The sequence below is a fragment of the Oreochromis niloticus genome, linkage group LG20, assembly GCF_001858045.2.
Source record: "Oreochromis niloticus isolate F11D_XX linkage group LG20, O_niloticus_UMD_NMBU, whole genome shotgun sequence".
Taxonomy (NCBI): Eukaryota; Metazoa; Chordata; class Actinopteri; order Cichliformes; family Cichlidae; genus Oreochromis; species Oreochromis niloticus.
Genome location: NC_031984.2, coordinates 30,669,473 through 30,688,666, shown reverse-complemented (window position 1 = coordinate 30,688,666; position 19,194 = coordinate 30,669,473). Strand labels below are relative to the sequence as shown.

Sequence of the window (19,194 nt, the reverse complement as noted above, 5' to 3'; positions counted from 1 at the left end):
CTGGTGTATGTCCACTCTTGAGTCATAACCAACCTATAACTCCAACCAACACCACAAGTTGTCCTTAAAAAGCTGATTTTACTTTTTTATTGCGTGTGGTGTTTCAAAGCTATCCTTTCATCTCTGAACTCATCCCCAAGGCTCTCCGCAGATAAAAGACAAGAGGACAGAGGGATGCTAGAGGAATGACGCTCGTCTTTGCCACATGCCTTCACCCCTTAGCTTTATCTCCGTCAGCTGCTGCCTGCCAAGGTTCCCTGCCTCAGCCTTCTGCCCCTTTCTTCTTCACTCTGGCCATGGTTGGCATTCTCCCCCTCTGCATCACTCTGTCCATTCATTATGCCATACTTCCATCAATGACTCTTTCAGAGAGCCAGCAGGCAGTGTGGTGTTCGAAGGAAGGCTTGCAGCTTACTTTGAGGAATGCAAATGAACAGGCTTCTTTTTAGAACAGCTCCTGAGATGTCTGCTTTCATAGAGATACTGTCATGTGCCTATACCTTTATTTGAGGTAAACTTCATCATAAAGTAACATTACCTTTCAATGTTATGCTTTATAAACTTGTGATATTTATTTAGCACTTCGTTCATTAAGAAAAACAACAAAAAAAGAAGTCTGTTTCATTTTATTATCACTTCCGTGATCCTCTTCAGCTCAGAATGTGACGACATTATGTTTGGAAAACCCCAAAGAGTTTCCTTAATGTCATTTATCATTTCAGTGCCTTGACCTTGTTTCAGACCTGGGAAGTGGCTTAATGAGTACATGCAAATGCATTTCCTTTAGGCTACGTTCATACTGCAGGTCTTAATGCTCAATTCCGATTTTTTGATCAAATCCGATTTTTTTGTCGGCTTCTTCACACTACATATAAAATGCGCTCTAGTGTGAACGCTCAAAGCGGCCCGCATGCGCAAAAGAAGATGTCACACACAACGCGCTCTGTTTAGACCCAGAGCAAACAATTTTGTTTGACTGATGGCCCTTAATATAAAGACTTCGGACTTTACGTTTCCCAATTGTTGCTTTAAGTTATTTTGTTATTTACATAATAATGTAAATAACCTAATAATGATCCTTATTGCTCTTTTAGAGGAGCGGTGCTCCAAAGGATAGTTGCAGATTTCTGTCAGAATCTGCAGATTATACAGTACAAATAAAATGTTCACGTTTCTCCAACGTTGTCTTCCCAACAGTTTCACTAACATCTACACTGGATGGCCAGGAAGTGTTCGCGATGTCTTCTCGGGCGCTTCTCCGGCGCTGATAATTGGCGTCTGTCTTGTGTCAGTGACGTAAAAGACGGATTTAATGCGACATGACCGTTCAAACAGCAGTCGCTTTCTAAAACATCGGATATGTATCGGATTCAGTACCACATATGAAAGTGACCCAGATCGGATTTGAAAATATCGGATTTGTGCCGTTCACACTGTCATACCATGATCGGATACGGGTCGCATAGGGTCAAAAAAATCGGATTTGATGCGCTTTCGCCTGCAGTGTGAACGTAGCCTTAGTGACCTTAATAGGAGTCAAGTTTACAGCAATTAATATCTGAATCCATCTATTCTTCTTTAATCCCCGAGGTCTAACAATCCCTAACCTAGCTCTGGCCAGTCAGTATGTAATTTATGTTCTCATGAAATTGTTCTTCTAAAAAAACAAAGACAATAATCATTCAAAATAACACGTCAAAAACATTCACATTTAAAAAAACAAAAAGTCACTTTTATCTTTCTCCAAAACACGGTGTTGGGTAGACTTTAGGTTAAGAAGGACTGCTAATAGTAATTATTCTCACAAAGAATTCATGTGTTGTTTGTTTAGCCATAAGTCCAAAGCCCCAAAACTCATCAGAAAACTGAACAAATATTTGGGATTTTTCTTTGAAAAGCTGCTGAAGTAGCCTTCACCTCACTGTTAACCCCGTCTTTGCAATCAGGGGACAGGAATCTTGTTTTTCCACAAAACATCAGGGTTAGGATGAGGACTTAGCCCTCAAGGTTAGAACTGTTGCCAAACTTTTTGCTGTCAATCAAGCACTAAAAAGTGGGCTCTCTGACATAACCAGCTGGCACTAATTCTACAATTGGGAGCCATTAAAATGTGAGTAACAAACATCATGTAAAACTTGCTTTTATCCTTGTTCTGTGCAGTTTTTTGTGAAACAATAAATTACATCAAAATTTCCTCGGTATTGTAATTTTTGTGTTTAGCGATACAGAATTAATTTTTCTCCATCTAAGTCAAACGTGAAACTATTTCCTTTGGCGGTCGATCCTTACCTTTGCCTCGCACTTCCTGTGGGCGGCAGTTTTGCATACTGAGAAAAGCACGAGTCAGGTGGGAGGGGAAAAAAAGAAAACGAAGGTTAGGATTAGTGACCTTACAGTTGTGTCCAATTTCTTTCTTTGGTTTTATTTTTAATAACAACCAAATTAGAGGGAGAAAGTCAACACAGGAGCACTCTCACCTCTGCAGAAGGAGCCCACGTTATCGACGCTCTGCCGACACACACTGCACTGCCGCTTCTTCTTGAAAGTCTTCTCCTTGAAGACGTGGGGCTCTCCTTTGCCTGCCTGCTCACACACACACACACAAAACAAAGGTTTACACCGTGTTACATGCCTAATACCAGACAAGACATGCAAGTTTTAGAAACACTTAAAGCAGTGGCGCGCAACTCCAGGCCTCAAGAGCCGGTGTCCTGCAGGTTTTAGACGTGTCCTTGATCCAACACAGCTGATTTAAATGGCTAAATTACCTCCTCAACAAGTCTTGAAGTTCTCCAGAGGCCTGGTGTGTTGACCCAGGGTGAGATCTAAAACCTGCAGGACACCGGCACTCCAGGCCTGGAGTTGCCCAGCCCTGACTTAAAGAGTCCTTGTTTAACCTTCGTCCAAGAGTTTTAACTTGGCAGATGTTCAGTGTTTTCAGTCAGTCATCTTTACACCAACGATAGTCATTTTACTGCATGTCCAGTTTAAATTAATTAACTCATTCATCCATTCATTAAAGACAAATAAAACATTAAAAAAAAAGTTGGGTGAGTAATTTGGTTCTAACAGTAGCAGAAGCTTAAAGTTTTAACATGCAGACTTGAGGGTGCATGCAGGGTAAATAACTGTGTATGAATGAAGGTGCTTCTTTTACTTCCTTTGCCTCTCAAACTTCTGTTCTGGTTGTGTAACTGTCTTCCAGTAATAATCCATGAGGTTCCCACCCATACCCAACTCTAATCCTTAGTGTGTGTGTAAAGACTTGTGAAAAGAGAGGGGAAAAAAGCGCAAACGTATCGAACTAGACAGCTAGATAAAGTGAAAGTACAAGAAAATCACATCTTTTCTTTCTTATGTTTCCAAGTGTACATGTATGTGTGTTTGATTTCATGCGTGTGTGCCAGTGTGGGTACATTAATGTGTGTTGTGTTGTCATTTCCACCCACGGAGTCTTTGTTTCTCAACATGGGATCAAATCTGCATATGACTCTGTGGAGGTTTGCAATACGAATCCATGGGCCAAGTGTGAGGATTGCTGCATAATGGGCATTATCTGACATCAAATACGAGTCCCTCCCCCGTCACACATACACCGAACATGCACCAGTGCTGTCATCACCCAGAGAAAACAGCTATATTTAAGAAAGCGATCGTGCTGCTAACGTGTCCATAGCCTTGGATAATTAAAGTGATACAGAGACAAAAAGGGTTTTGTTGCCTCTGCTTGTGCTTTTACTCCTTGGCAACAAAGAAAGGGAGCTGTTTGCACACTTCTTCCATTATCCTGCTTCCCTGGCTCTGTTCTAGGGACCGGACAGTGTTTGGACAGCTGCCTCGCCTGGCATCACCCTCGTGCCTGCTGTGTGCAGCGGCTGCTGGCCTGCTGCTGTACAACTGTACTGCGACCGCAGCACCTTGGATGGTGGAGGAGGATAGGGTGGGTGGCTCAGGGGCTGGAGTATGTTATATAATAGCACACGGCTGGAAAAGCTCATCTTGCCAGTACTTGTGGGTGACGTATAATTTTAAATGCTGGGACTTTTTTATTTTATTTGACTCACATGGTCTATTCTTGTTGGTGCTTTTATCACATTAGCAGACAAAAATCCACTCAGATTTCATTACACTTTAGCATCATCTTATCTCATCTTATCAAGTCCTGTTTTGACGCATTTCCTGACTCAATCCAGGTCCTGAACCCCAAACACAACAAACGCTCCTTTGCCTTTCCTCATGACCAGTCTTGCTGCCTTTATGTAATGCACGTTCTATTTCTATTGCTCCACAGTGACATTCAAGCCCACTGACAAAGCATGTTAGTTAAACTCCTCCTGGACTTTAGCATGCATCCATGAAAGTGTGCAATAGCCCTATAAAATATACATTATTTTACACAAGGGGGCCTACACTGAGTTTTAAAAAAGCAACTAGTTACTGTCAGATGAACCACAGTGGTGATGTGGGCTGTGAAATAAACACACTGAGGAAAGGCTGGCAGCATTCTTCCTGTTCCAGACACAATCAAGACCACTATATAGTCCCACCGCAGGCAATCGTGGTCAGACAGTGATACGGGGCTCTGCTACTGAATTCTTTGTTAAGGTGTTTAAAAAGCCTCTCTCAGGCGAGAGGACCTGAGGGTAAAAGCATGAAAACCAAGAAAATGTAACAAAGGCAACACGATATGGTAGAGCTGGGCGATATAAGATTTTTTCATATCACGATATGTTTTTTTCATTTCAGGCGATAACGATATATATCACGATATAAGCCAAATAACTATATTTGTAAGATTTAAATGTGCCGTTGCTCACAAGTAAAATGTGAAATAATCAGCAGCTTGTTTTGATTTAATTATTTATTTCCCATAATAAGTTCAACAGGGCAGATGTACTTAAGGAACATGAGGCTTCAGTTTCAGATAAATAAAGGCAAATATTGCAAACTACACAAAAGGCAGCCGCTAAAGCGTTTAAGTTTCAAAATAGAACAAACAAAACAGACTACTAAATTGTCAATTCCACTTAGAAACAAAATATTAATTTTAAAAATAAATCTTAGGTCGTTTTACAGAAGAACAGACAAAATTGACTAACTTTTGTCAATATCAAATAAACTGAGAACTAAAAGGAAATTCTCAATCTCTCCTTGTTGTATAGCTTAGCTATTACCTCAATTAGCTGCTTGAATCCTTCATTTTCGACCGTGTTTATTGGTAGCATGTCTTTAGCAAGACGGTAGGCTATGGCATTCGTTATGTCCCTATGTCTCTTAGCTTTTTTGTCATATGGTAAGACGCTGGAGAAAGCTGACTCAATTGACTGTTGCTGCTTCGCAGGGATTCTCCTGGTTGTTTTCGATGACGAATTAGCGCTTTTAGTCTACGGAACTTCTCTGGCCCTTCCTTTCAACAATCTCTCCGCCATTGGAACCGTCATCTGTGTTCTCTTCGGTAGCCTGATCACCCAAGCTCTCGGTTGATTTTTCTCTAGTGGGCACACTCATTTTCTCCATTACCCGGCTGGCACGGCGGCTGGCTGCTTCCCAAACAAATACACATGTGCGGCTTGGCACTTGTGCTGTACGTAACAAGTCACGTGACGTGACGCTGCGGCTGTGATTGGTTTGACTCTGCGCTACTTAATTTGGATTGGCTGTGCTTTCTTTTTTTTCAAGACAGGAAGAGAGAGAGAGATGAGGCCTATCGCAATAGTTTCATTTTTCTATCGAGAAAAAGTTATTTCGCAATTCATATCGTTATCGTTCTATCGCCCAGCTCTACGATATGGTGATTCAATATGTAGAATAACCTCTGTGGAAATAATGCTTTATACAAAATGTATGGGAACAAGAACAATGGCAATGAATGGATACCAAATGTTTAAAGCGTGGCATTTGTTTGGTTTTAAAATTGCTGATTAACTCGCAGAGGTTCCAGTGTCCTTCTTCAAACTTGGAAGCAGCTGTTGACCAAGCAATCTCATCCCAAGGATCATTTAGTAGAACAAACGCATGCTTTACGCCAACACGGATGAAAAGTCTTTCAAGCACTATGTAAAACATGACCATCTGCAAACTCTCATCACCCATGTGATCACAAGCTTCAGTCATGGTACCAAGTTGACTTGAAGTGAGGTGGTTTTGTACGCTGTAATTATTATGACTCGTCTGTTTGCTGTTAAAAGCAGCAAATAACTGCTGTTTCATTAGAGCTTATAATAGATGGAACCATATGCCTCCAACAGAAGAGACAAAGATAATAAATAGTAATCAAAAAGTTCAATATGTGTAATATCTTACTGTAAAAATTATGTTCTTTTACAGTTGCACACAGCAGCTGCTACTTTTATTAGCCAACTTTCTTTAAATCAACACCACAAGGATGCAGAGGTGGGCGGTTTATTTCAAATATCAATCTAATCAGTATCAAAGCCAGTAATGATATCATACTTTCTATCCTCTAAGTCCAGTATATAACTCACTGAATTGTGTGAAATACATTATGTTTTAGAAATGAAACATTATACATCGGACATGCTCTAAAAATCCACAAAAGCCTTTAAGGTGTCGCGGATAAATTTAACAAAATAAAACCAGTGCCAGTACCAAAAAAAAGAAGATTCATAACACAAGGGAAAAGACCCAGGGAAACTGAGTTAACGATAAAATAGACAAAAAATAACAATAAAAAAATAACAACAAAAACCCTGAAAACCATAAATTTCAGACCTGAGCCTCAACTCTCACGGCCCGGTACCAAACGACTCACGGACCGGTATCGGTACATGGCCCGGGGGCTGGGGACCGCTGTCCTACAGAACATTTAAACAACAGAATATCACCCAAAGTGCTTTAGAGACAGGCACATTTACATTCCGGGTCTCCAAAATAACTAAAAGCTGAAAGGTTTCAATAACTAATTATCGTGGAAACAGAGATTTAGTGGTCATTAAAATGTGTTCAGAATTTCCAATAGTGATTCATCTCATAAATCGTGACACACTGCTCCCTTTCCTACATAAGCTGCCTTTATAGGTTAAAAGTATCAGTATCAGCAACACTGGCCCTGTGTTTACTTAGTAGTGGACTGATACCAACATTTGCACATCACTATAACGGTGTCACATCAACTGGTGTTTGTGTCCATGCCACCAAAAGCACTTCTATGATTCTCTGCTGGAGAAGCTAATCAATCTCTGTTGTGTACAGCGACCAAGTCCAGTACTCTCTATGGGCTGATGCCAGTGGCCAGTTGAGGGTGGTGATGGGAAGTCAGAAAAGATACATGCAGCAGGAAGTGCTAGATTTAAAACAAATTTTGTTAATCCTTTCCTCCACTAGCTGCATGAAAAAAAGGGTTAGCAGTTACTGTGTTTTCTGTTTCTTTTGTTTCTGACCTGCCCTACAAGAAGTCAAAGACTTTATGAAACACTCCAACACCTTTAATTCCCTCTCATGGCTCAGCGCACACTGGAAAAACTGCACTCACAAACACATCACAGACACAAAGCAGCATACAGGTAGGCCGATGCTAGCTGGCTAACATGCTAACTTGAGTTGATGCTTCTGGAACACAACACTGATAACGCTCCATTGATAATTTTTGGTATTTTAAAAAATGTTTTAATCCCAAATTAGTAATCCCACATAATGAAATTTAGTAAAGGTACAGTCAGTCATTTTTGAGGTTATTTAATGGAAAAGAAAAATGTTACACTTGCTTTCTTAAATAAACACTGAATAGTATATATAGGAAAATACTAGCTAATGTAGCTGTTAAGCTAAATGTTTGATTTGATATACCTTTATTAGTCCCACAAGGGGAAATTTCATGTTAAGGCTGCCGACCTATTGCACGCAATGGCGGCGCCATCTTACCCTCCGACCATACATACATTACACAAAAACATCACATAGGGAAGACAGGTCAGAGAGGTATACATGGAAAAGCACAACATGAGGAAAGATGAGGAGAAAAAAATAACTCCCCCCAGACTGAGCTCCAACAGGGAGATCAGTTTGAGAACAGAAAAAAAACACCTCTGCACATAGCACATGAAAAAAAACTCTTAATACACCAAAGAAACACATGACAAGCAACAGGGGTGGGTAAAGGGTGAGAGACAGCCAATGTCGACATCCAGGCCTGCAGCCTATGCGCTGGTCTCCATGATCCACAGTATAAAACTCATTTTATACTGTGTTAGCAAGCTCAGCTTAGCCCCTTTGTCTTTCCTTACCCAAAAAACAAGTTTAAAATCACTTAAGAAGATGGTTTGTATGCTATATTTAAACAATATGTTGAGGCAGTTTCAGGATATAACAGATATTGCTTTACCTGATTCTGGGGTTACTCCTCAGAGATACAGTGTATCTTGCTAATGACATTAAGGTTCTGCTCTATGTAGCGCCTTAATTAGTGTGACAACTGTGTTTAGCTACTATTTAACAAAACAAACAAAAAAAAAAACTTGTCTAACTAAGCTAAGTACGTCTATTTTGACAGTCACAATCTAAAAAAATATTACAGATTAAATTTGAAAAATGATGAAAAAAAAGATGTCAAATATACGATTTAGCATTTTTGTCCACCTTGCTTTTACCCTACATAATATCAGCATTTTTTCTAAGCTCTGAAGTTTTTTTTATTTTCGATGGCTCTTTCTACTCATATCTCCCATTATTCAACAACAAATGACTGCATTGTAAGAAAAAGCCAAGCATTAGCCAGAAGCATTAATGTCCATCTGTTGTTAGCGTCTCTTTTTCATGTATTTGTAAGACATGCTGCTGCACTGATGGAAAGCTTTGTGCAAACTGAGTTCAAAACTCAAATCTCCTGAAACATTCCCGTCAGCTCAACTTGGGAGTCCAGCAGAGGAAACCACAGTGAAGGAGGTTTACAACTTTGTGTAGGATTACAACAGAAAACAGCTGGTAGAGTCTGAGTGCATGAGCACTAAAAACAACCTGCGATGCAGAGCCCGGTCCCCAGGATAGCAATTACTGTCACTGCTGCACTGGATAAAAAAACATCTTCCTCTGGTAAAGCATGTGTTATCCACCATTTAGTACTCAGAGCCCCTAAAGAAACAATTTTTTAGAGAAAAGAACCGCAAAACTGTCTGAACGTAATAATAATAATGGCAATAATAATAATAATAATAATAATAACAATAATACCACCAAATCGATTGACTCGGTCTCACTATAGATGCTCATTTTAATCATCACAGTCACTGATGGACAAACCCTCATAAGAATAGGCAACATGTGGCCATTCAAGCTCCAGTCCTAACCAGCTGAGGCCTGTCTACATTTCCAAAGCACTAACAGAAGTTGTAAACATCTACCTGAGACCTCAAGAGGAAAAACTTTGCTCACACACACTCACGTGCAGACGTGTATCCCTGCAGACAGCTGGAGAAAACAGACACACGTCCGCTCTCCTCTTCCCGTCCCCGTGTGCTGCAGGAAAGACCCGACCTCCCCCTCTGCAACATCTGCTACGCACAAGTGGGTCCTTTTTCTAATATTTTTAGCCTTTTGGCAGAAAAAGGAACAGGAGTTTAATAGTGTCAAAGAGATGCTTTCTAACCAGAGCTCCCTCCCCTTCCTCGCTGCACCTCCTGCCAACCACCACAGAACAGTAGCTGGATTGAACGAGGGAGGGGTTGAACACACAAACAAGAGATGAACACAGGCCTACAAATGTAAAAACAAATGCGCACACAGAGCAAGCCATTTGCAGCCACACACACACCCACACACACATCTCTGGAAACTCTCTTGCCCCTACCCTTTCGTTTCTTACTAAAAATAGTCTTGATATTTGGACAATGATGAGCATTGTGTGGGAGTGGTTCATTCCTGACAGCAGGACTGGTGACTGTGACCTCGGCATCAGATGCAGATGGCCTCAGTAAGAGGACAGATTGAACATGCCCCAGAGGGCGAAAAGTCTTCCCAGTGCTTTTAGATGAAATGGGATTTTTGTCTTTACATCTTTAAATCATTATCAAAGCCTTTTTGCTTTTATGACATCTGCACTAGAAAACGGAGCAGGTGTTTCAGAGTATATTCTGGAAAGTACCAGCAGATACGCCTGGGCTTTCAGTATTACTTGTACATCAGTGATTTTAATCTGATAGAATTAGATTGGTTCCTGGACTCTATTCACCAACCCCAACAACACGTTCATTGATTTAAACTGCTTTTCTAATGAGCTACAAAAATGAATGTTCGTCATTAATTTTGCCATACTTGCAAACCAATTAATAACTGGGACTATATAAAAAGACTGTAAAAGAAAGCCAACTATAGTGTCACCAGATAATTTATCATAGTGACTTAGAGCAGGGGAGTTAACAGGTTTAGAAAATCTACGACCTAGAGAAACAAAAAATAAAAAGTAGAGGCAACTGTTTTTGATATCTAGTGTTGTTTTTGAAGGAAAAGTGTAAGTTTACAATTTAAATTGGTGATTTACAGTAAGTTGACTCAAATGAAGGGGGCTTTAACCTCCTAGGACCTGGCGTCCACATATGTGGACATCACATTTTGGGTTATTTAGACCAAAATACTGAATTTTGCTCTACAAGGGCCTGATATCCACTTACGAGGACATTATACTGCTACTGTTCTATCAAAATTTTAAGCAAATATCCTCATATGTGGTTCTTATTTTTCTTAAAAACAAAAATAAGGTAAAAAAAAAAAAATCTGGTAATTCTTTGTTTTTACATTTATCGGGTCCCAATATGCCCAAATATCAAAGAGAAATTAAAAATGCATGCTGTGGAAGAGTTCGGGTCGTTGGAGGTTAAACAAAGAATTCACAGACTTGATGCTCAATACTAATAAAAACAGTTCTTAAGATCAAGAGCAGCAGTCCCCAACCAGTCGTTTGGTATCAGGCCACGAGACTTGAGGCTCGGGTGTGAAATGTATAGTTTTCAGGGTTTTTATCGGTTTTCAGCGTTATTTTTTTTTATCATTTTTATCGTTAACTCCGTTTCCTGAGGTCTTTTCCCATGTGTTATGATGAAATCTTCTTTTTTTTGGTACCGGTACTGGTTTTATTTTGTTGTATTTATCCGCAACACTTTAAAGGCCGGTCCATGAAAATACTGTCGGATATAAACCATACTCGGATATAAACCAGTCCGTGGCACGAAAAGGTTGGGGACCGCTGATCTAGAGCGCATCTGGAAAGTCAAATATGGTCATGTTTTCAACTCAGAATTCTACACACAATACCCCATAATGACATACTGAGTATTCTTACTTGAAATTGACAGCCTTTGCCATGACACTCACAGTTGAACTTGGGTACATCCTATTTCTACTGATCATCTTTCACATATTTTCTACAACTTGATTGGAGTCAATCTGTGGTAAATTTGCTTCCTTCGACATGATTTTGAAAGGCACAGTGGCCTTCATCATGCATAAATGAAAAAAGTTTGGTCTCTTCCAAGAACTGGCCGCGCTGCCAGTCTGAGCGAACGAGGTAGAACGCAAGGTGACCAAGAACCAGATGATCCCTTCACAGGACAACCATTTCTGCAGCATTCCACCAATTGGGCCTGTATGGTAGAGTGGCCAGACAGACACCACTCCTCAGCAAAAGGCATATGACAGCCTACCTGGAGTTTGCTAAAAGGCGCCTGAAAGACTCTCAGACCATGAGAACCAAAATTCTCTGGTCTGATAATTCAAAGGTTTAACTCTTTGGCCTCAATGTCAAGCATTATGTCTGAAGGAAACCAGGAACTATTGATCACCTAAACAATACCATGCCTACAGTGAAGCATGGTGGTTGCAGCGTCATGCTGTGAGGATGGTTGACTAGTCAAAGTTGAGGGAAAGATGAATGCAGCAATGTACAAAGACATCATTGATCCAACCTGCTCCAGAGTGCTCAACTACCCTATGGACACATTCAAGAAACAAAGGAAATGCTTTGGGACCGCTCTGTGAATGTCCTTGACTGTCCCAGTCAGAGCCCAGACTTGAACCTGACTGAACACCTCTGGAGAGATCTGAAAATGACTGATCCAGGTGGATCTTCAGAGCTTCTGCAAGGAAGAATTGTAGAAACTGCCCAAAAATATTTGGACCAAGCTTGTAGCATCTTACTCAAAAATAATGAGCCTGTAATAGCTGCCAAAGGTGCTTCAACAAAGTACTGAGCAAACGTTGTGATTACTTATTTGCATGTTATTTTTTTGTTTTCATTTTCAATAAATTTGCAAGAATTTCAAGCCAACTTTTTGAGGGGGTATTTTTTGAGGTGAAAAACAAATGCAATCCATTTTGGAATAAGGCTGTAACATGACAAAATGTGAAACAAGTAAAGCTTTCTGGATGGACTGTACCTCTCTTTATGGTCTATCAGATTATGGGTTTACCTTACAAAACCCAACAACCCAAACTTGTTCAATTGTGAGCATCTAGTAATTACACTATGTGTATTTTATGCACTAGATCACACGGCTCAATGGTGGGTTTGTGACCAACTGTACACTTAAATCCCACCCTCCACTGAGAACATCTCATGGGTATCTGAGTTCCTGCTTCTTATTTGTTGGCATCAAAGCCTGTATGTGTTATAATAAGCGCGTGTGTGCATGCATGTGTCCGAAGGGTGGGACAGGCAGTGGAGGGAACAGAGTGACTCCCTGTTCCAGAGGTGAGGTCAGCATGCTGCCATGATACACTTCCGTTCCCTTGTGGAACTCTTGCTGCAAACGTACACACATACACAGAAAGGTCTTATTGCAGCAAAGCCACCAACACCCTTTGTTGCATTTGCTAAATAAAAATGTTACCCTTGTACTGCGATGTGGCCTCAGCCAGTGTGTGAAATTAAGTGATGTAAAGTATGTTGCCGTAGTTCCAGATCTGACACGTGTTTAAGAATCCCTTTTGCAACATCTGCTAGAGTATAAAGGAGTCACTTAGATTCATCCTGTGTTTACTGTGAAGAATTTTCCAGGTGTGAGTGACTAACTGTTACTGCGCCTTTATATCCAGGGGAACGTGAACCAGCTTCTGTTTCAACCTCTTGACTTGGCAGTGGCCAGGAGGTGTCACAAGCACACAGAATGTGTCATTCCTGGGCCTTCAAGCTTCTCAGTTACACCCAGTAATTATAAATATAGTATAGCAGCTGTACACTGAAAACAACCACAGCACTGTACTGCTGGTCACTGAACATCTCCACTAGAGCAGCCGGCTTAGATGCTTACATCGGAACAGTTATTTGAACAGGCTACTCAAGTTTTTCCAGAACGCTGGAACTTTTTTTTTTTTAAATCACCAGCTTCCTCTCTGAACTGATCGAAATGCAGCCCAACTTCCACTTATCTGCACCGAATATAGTTCACACAGGAGAAAAATGACCAAAGGAAAGGTCGCACAATGTTATCTTGTTATTAATGCGTGGCTGTTTCCCTCATGTTGCAAAGGAAGATAGGAACTCTGACAAGCAGGAATCACGATGTGGAGCCAACGCTAATTGTATGAACAATCATCAATCACCTGCGTGCACACTATACCGTGCTTTTGAGTGTGCACGATGAAGCCTGTGTGACAGATTTTTGTTCACAGCATCCCTGCAAACACACATGCATAGGCTCCGCACTGGCTCATTGCCACAAGACTGAAAGCGGCAAATTGTATTCGCCTGAGTGATTTAAGGAGTTTTTATTAAATTAAAGACGGTATATTCCACTGGATAGAAATCATTGTAAAACAGTCATTTTGTGAAGAAAAACAAGCAAAAGGAAAGTCAGGCACAAGGTCCCAGTTGCATTTCCAGCTGTTGTCCTTGGCCAATTTATGTTGACACAGCTGGGAATACACTGGGAATTCATTTTTAATAAAATCTATGTGCTTTCCTCAAATTCTTTTACTAGTTCACGTTTAGCAAGTAAACCTAACTTCAAAACTCGACGGCGCATAAGGTTGAACAGGACAGTATAACTCTGCAGCTGGAAAACCACACAATCAAAATTGCATGTCCACACTGGTGGGACATGCATTGGGTGTGTGGAGCACACATCAAACAGGGAGCTGACACTGAAAAACACAGGCTGAAGAAAACAGCACAAGCTCAAGCTAGTTTTTTTTAACCAAAATGACAACAACAACACTTAAACCAATTTTTTTGTTTTTTGGAATTGTGTTGTTTCAGGTTTGTCCTGTTTACCCAAAGAAAGTTGGGAAAGTATGAGACAGCATTCAGCGCTTTTCAAATGAAACGAAAATTTACATTGCTTTAAAAAAGCTTCACGTATACTCAAGATCAGGTATTCCCCAGCTATTTATGTGTGCAGACTGATAAAAAATGTTCACAGAATATCAGGAATCCTATGAGTTAGATATTGCTAACCCTAGGACAGTACACCTGGAGCTTCTACAGTGCAGACAGTGTCATTTCTTTGGAGCTGCTGTAGTAGTACAGTTCCCATTTCTCAGAGGTGGACACTTTCAAAACACCGGGCCAGCAAGGGTGGCAGTCTTGCTGCAACAATAGCCAACTAGTTGCACTGGTAAGGGAGTTATAGAGAAAGTCAGCTTTATGTTCTACAGATCGTGGATGGAACTGGAAACCATCGGTACTAAATCTGTGAGTATTGAGCATTGAGTCCTAATTCCTAATTATGAATGTGTATACAAAATCATATAAAAATGCAGTACAAGTACAATATAAATCGTGCTATATAAGTGCTTACTTCAGCTAAATAAACGATCAAATGTGCTACCCCAATCACTGTGTTGTCAAAAGAGCGGCGGTCATTTTACAAGTTTGATTTAACGTCAAAAGTAAAGGTAATAGTGTGTGTGTGTGTGTGTGTGTGTGTGTGTGTAATAAAATGTATCAACACTGTCCCAGTGACACTTGACCTACCATATATTAAATTAAAAAATAAAAAATCCAATCAGCTCATAATCGTCCAAACTTGGCACGCGCACACGCGCTCGTGAGCACTTTTTCTCCCCCCCTTCTGCGACATTAACAATTCCTGGCTGGCGCTGACGCAGAAACAGTGGGGCTGTGTGTGTGTGTGTGTGTGTGTGTGTGTGTGTGTGTGTGTGTGTTTGGGGGGGGGGGGGGGGGGCTAAATGCATCACATGACCCTATTCAAGACCATTTTATGTCAGTTTAATGAAGTGCGACACAACGAGAAACTTCCCTGAGAAAAGCACAAAGTCCCCGAAATCACTGAAACTTCAATGGTGACAATAGTAGCTAAAAACATTAGCGAACATGTGACTGTCAGAGAGCACGCGCAGATAGGTATGTCAAAGGTGTATTGAAACTCTTAATGAATCCCATAAACTTATTAGTTACCGACTTTCTAATAAATAAATAAATAAATAAATAAATAAAAATAAAACAGTCTACAGCACAGACTGAAGTTAACGTAATTTTACATCTAAGCCAGTCAAATTGTCAAAAGTGCGCAACTGCTCAGCCAACACATGTGCATGAAAACCCAGCATCATACACCCACCCAAAACTCCTCCGCGCACACTTACACTGCAGATACTGACTATTAAATCATCAAGACATCGATGAGCCAAGACAGACAAGATCAGACCCTCGAAACTTTCTTACCAGGGCTTTAGTAGACTTTCTCCTCTTACCTTGCTCATTTTCCCGCTAATCATATCCGCAGGCTTAAAGGCTGCCCCTCATTCTCAGGAAGGCCATCAATAACATGGCCTGGGACTATGAGATAACTTGTTTTCTTTACTCCGGTCCACCCTCTCCAGAGCTGGAACTGCGGGGTGGAGCTGCAAAGCGGGGAAAAGCATGTGTGGAGTACTATTACTGGAATTTTTAACAACCGCTGATTGGTCGGTTTCTGGAGGGGAGCGTAAAGATCCTAACTCCCGATTGGCTGAATTAAGCATATTCATATTTCCATTAGAAGCTCTGGTGTGATCGAGGTGTTTAATCCAGACCGCAAATTACAATTAAAGCTGTTTATTTTATAAAATAGTGTATATTTACTGATTATTAAGGCATTAATACGTTTGATTAATAACAAGCATGTAAACAAGCAGAACATAAATGGAAACAAAAATGAATATCATCTGCACGCAGTTCACATCGGTACGGTTGTAAATGTGTGCAGTTGAAAGGGTTTAAATCTAATTCAGTATTTCTGACACATACGCGAGTGTTGCAGCAGTATTCTTGCAAGCCTTGGCTCTTTGTTAAAGTATTTTAGCTCTTCCAGCTTAATAACTGGCAAGTTTTCCTGCACTTTACTTGGATCTAAAGTTGTGGTTGTGCTGTCAACCTTTTCATATCCTGAGGGTTATTTTAACAATAAATACACACGAGATCAGCATTTCGCCAGTTTGACCTTTCTTTGCTATGTAAACACGTGGATATGCATTGTGCAAAACGATCTTCTTTTTTTCTTTCTAAAAACAAATCCAACCCAGCCTACTGTTTAAAAGTTTCTTTCTTGACTTGAGATGTGTCTGTGGTCAGCACCCCTGTGCCCCACACTAAACCTCCCTGCACACCAGCATTGACTCAGCTGCTAAACAGTGACTCGTGTGTTAGTAGCGGCACCTAGTGCCCAAACAAAAGAAATACAGCAGGTGAGCCAGCTTCTTTTCCAGGTATCACTTTGTTCTCTTTTCTGAACATAACGTCTCTGCAGCTGAGAAAACACAGGGTGGTTTGTTTTTTTTCAGTATTTGAACTTCTTATTCAAGCTTTCTTTCTCTTTGTGTGTTTTCTTTTTGTTGTTTTTGGTTTGTTTTTTGTATTAAACCTCAAAAGGAGACCAAAGTCTGGTTTTGTGTGGTTCTAAATCTATTTAAAATAGGAAAACAACCAACTTTATGGATTACACGCCATACGTGCCCATATATTCTTATATGTGGATTCCTCTCTGCCCTAAACTGTAACCCATAATATTCTCCTGCCTGAGACTGCAAATCCAAACAGCATTATTTCTGCCCGCTGCCTCGGTCCTGTAGTCGCTTCCATATGTGTTAGATTGACATTCCGGTATTAAGGCTGTGCAGTATATCCCTACCAATCAGTGTAGAATCCAACTGTGAGTCATGACATGTGCTACAACCCCTCCAGTCACCCACCTACCTACACAATCACCAACTAAACAGCACGTGCAGTTGTGCGGCCAATTCTATTAGCTCATATTCCAAGAATTTCATAATAGAAAGTGAGGACTGATTTTTTTAGGGGGGGTTCTTGCAAAGTTGAAATATTTGATAGATTTTCAGCTCCCTCTCTTTGGAGGGAGGTGAGGAGGGAAAGGAGATGGAATAAGAGGTGAAGAACAAAGCAGTGAGGTGAAAAAAGGTAGACTAACAAAATGTTAAGGGATCATGAGAGACAGGAAACTGGTGCTTGGGATTGGAATGAGGGGTCGAGCAAAGTGGGGGGAGGGTCATGTTGGGGGGGAAAGATGGAGAGGAGAAAAGAGGGGGATGAAACAGAAGAGGTGAATTCCAACATTTCTGGCAAACACTCAAACAAATCGCCAAGCTTTTAATGCAAGGTGCTGCACGCGTTTGTTTGACCTGCAGAAGGACAGAATTTCAGAGGCTTGATCATACTCGGAGGTAAACGAGACAAACGGGGGAGCCCAGGCAAGAGGAAATGAAGGGAGGAGGAGGCTAGAAAAAGGGGGCCGTGTGGCAAGACGATGGATTGTGTAAGACAGCACTAAGCCAAGGGTTGATAAGGTGCAGCTGTTGAAGGAGCTAAAGAGCGAGACACAGAGATCCCGAAGACTCGAACGAGCACGTGTTTGCATTTATTGTGTCGATGAATTCAATAAAATCCTCTCTGTCAGCCAGAGCTGCTTAGACATTTGTGGAACTTACCCAGGAGTCGGGCATCAACATTTTTGTGTGGAAGCTAAGAAAATATTTTGTGCATACTTTGCTGGGAGGTGTTTCTTTAAAGGGTGGTGTTGGGATTTGTTGCGGACTTACTGAGGCAGGAAATGGTTTATGTCTTTCCCCTTTTCCCTCCATCAGCTTTCATCTGCATGACCACTACGCGCAAACACACACATACACACAAAAAGGCATTCCTCAAAGCCTGCGCAGAGTTTGGGACAGATCATTGTTTGCAAGCCACAGGAATCTAGTCTACGACAGCCACCCCCTGAGCCCGGACTTTACACAGGAACTTACCTTTTTCCTTAAAGGCAGGAGTGTGACAATTCTATGTCTCCTCTATTCTTTTCCATTCTATTCTGGTTATTGGGGGTGTCTATATTTAACCCTAACCAGTCATTGTTCCTTCCCCTGTTGGGTGTGTGTTTGTAGTGAATGCCTGTGGCTCACAGCCTCTGTATTGGTCATGGCCAATCTAAACTTTGTTGCTCATGAGAAATTATAGGGAAGCTACACAAATACATATAAAAGTGTTGTTGCAATGCCAGGTTTATATATACAGTACTTCAACAGCCAACAACACACACAAAAATAAAAATAGTGTGATTGCATTTATTTTTTTCTCAGAAGTTGACCCCCTTCCCCCAGTCTGGCTGAAAAAACAAATTAAATTACTCAATCGCAACTGCGACGGTTACATCTGATTGTTTTTACAATCTTCCAAAATAGGCAGTTTCATATTTACACCATTGCCCCTCTGTAGTTGCACAATATGAACTTCTTTCTTCATTTGATACACTTCATTTGACCTTGTGGGTTGAGTTGCACCATTTCAAAAAGCTACTTTTTGTTACATGTCAGATGGAGTACTTCGGTTAAGAATCCATAAGAGGACCCAAACGCATACAGAGAAACTGAATGAAAAAAATGGTTTATTTAATAAAAAAGCTGAAACCAAGATACCGCAATAAAATGTGCGACGGAAACAATAGCTCAAACAGAGGGTCCAACAAGGACACAGGGAATGACAAAATAAACTACAAGAACTGAACATAGGACTGACTGGGAAATCAGTCACAGGTGAGAAAAACTTGGGGGGGAAAAAGTCAATCAAACACCTGAGGCTGTCCCCAAAAGTGTATCAGTACCCTTAGACTCCCACGTTTCGCTCTTTTTGGATAGCTTGCCTCTTAAGAACAATTGTACATTGGCTGATTTTTTCACTCTTAATTCATCCAATTTGATTTGGTTAAACCTTAAATACCTTAGATACCTTAGCTGTATCTC

The 19,194-nt window shown here is 40.8% G+C and overlaps 1 protein-coding gene across 5 annotated transcripts in view; it reads right to left on the bottom strand.

Annotated features, from left to right (window-relative positions):
* Positions 1 to 19,194, bottom strand: part of tns2a (tensin 2a) — a 61,989-nt gene that overhangs the window by 36,085 nt on the left and 6,710 nt on the right. For 3 of the 5 annotated variants that reach the window (XM_005454066.4, XM_005454067.4, XM_005454068.4), the window contains exons 2-3: positions 2,478 to 2,583; positions 2,290 to 2,327 (exon numbers count right to left, since the gene is read on the bottom strand). In XM_005454066.4, coding sequence (XP_005454123.1) covers positions 2,290 to 2,327; positions 2,478 to 2,583 — 144 coding nt within the window. Of the gene's footprint in view, positions 1 to 2,289; positions 2,328 to 2,477; positions 2,584 to 9,397; positions 9,516 to 15,660; positions 15,816 to 19,194 lie in introns of those variants that run through there. The other 2 variants (XM_005454069.2, XM_019349640.2) reach the window with 2 other exon arrangements.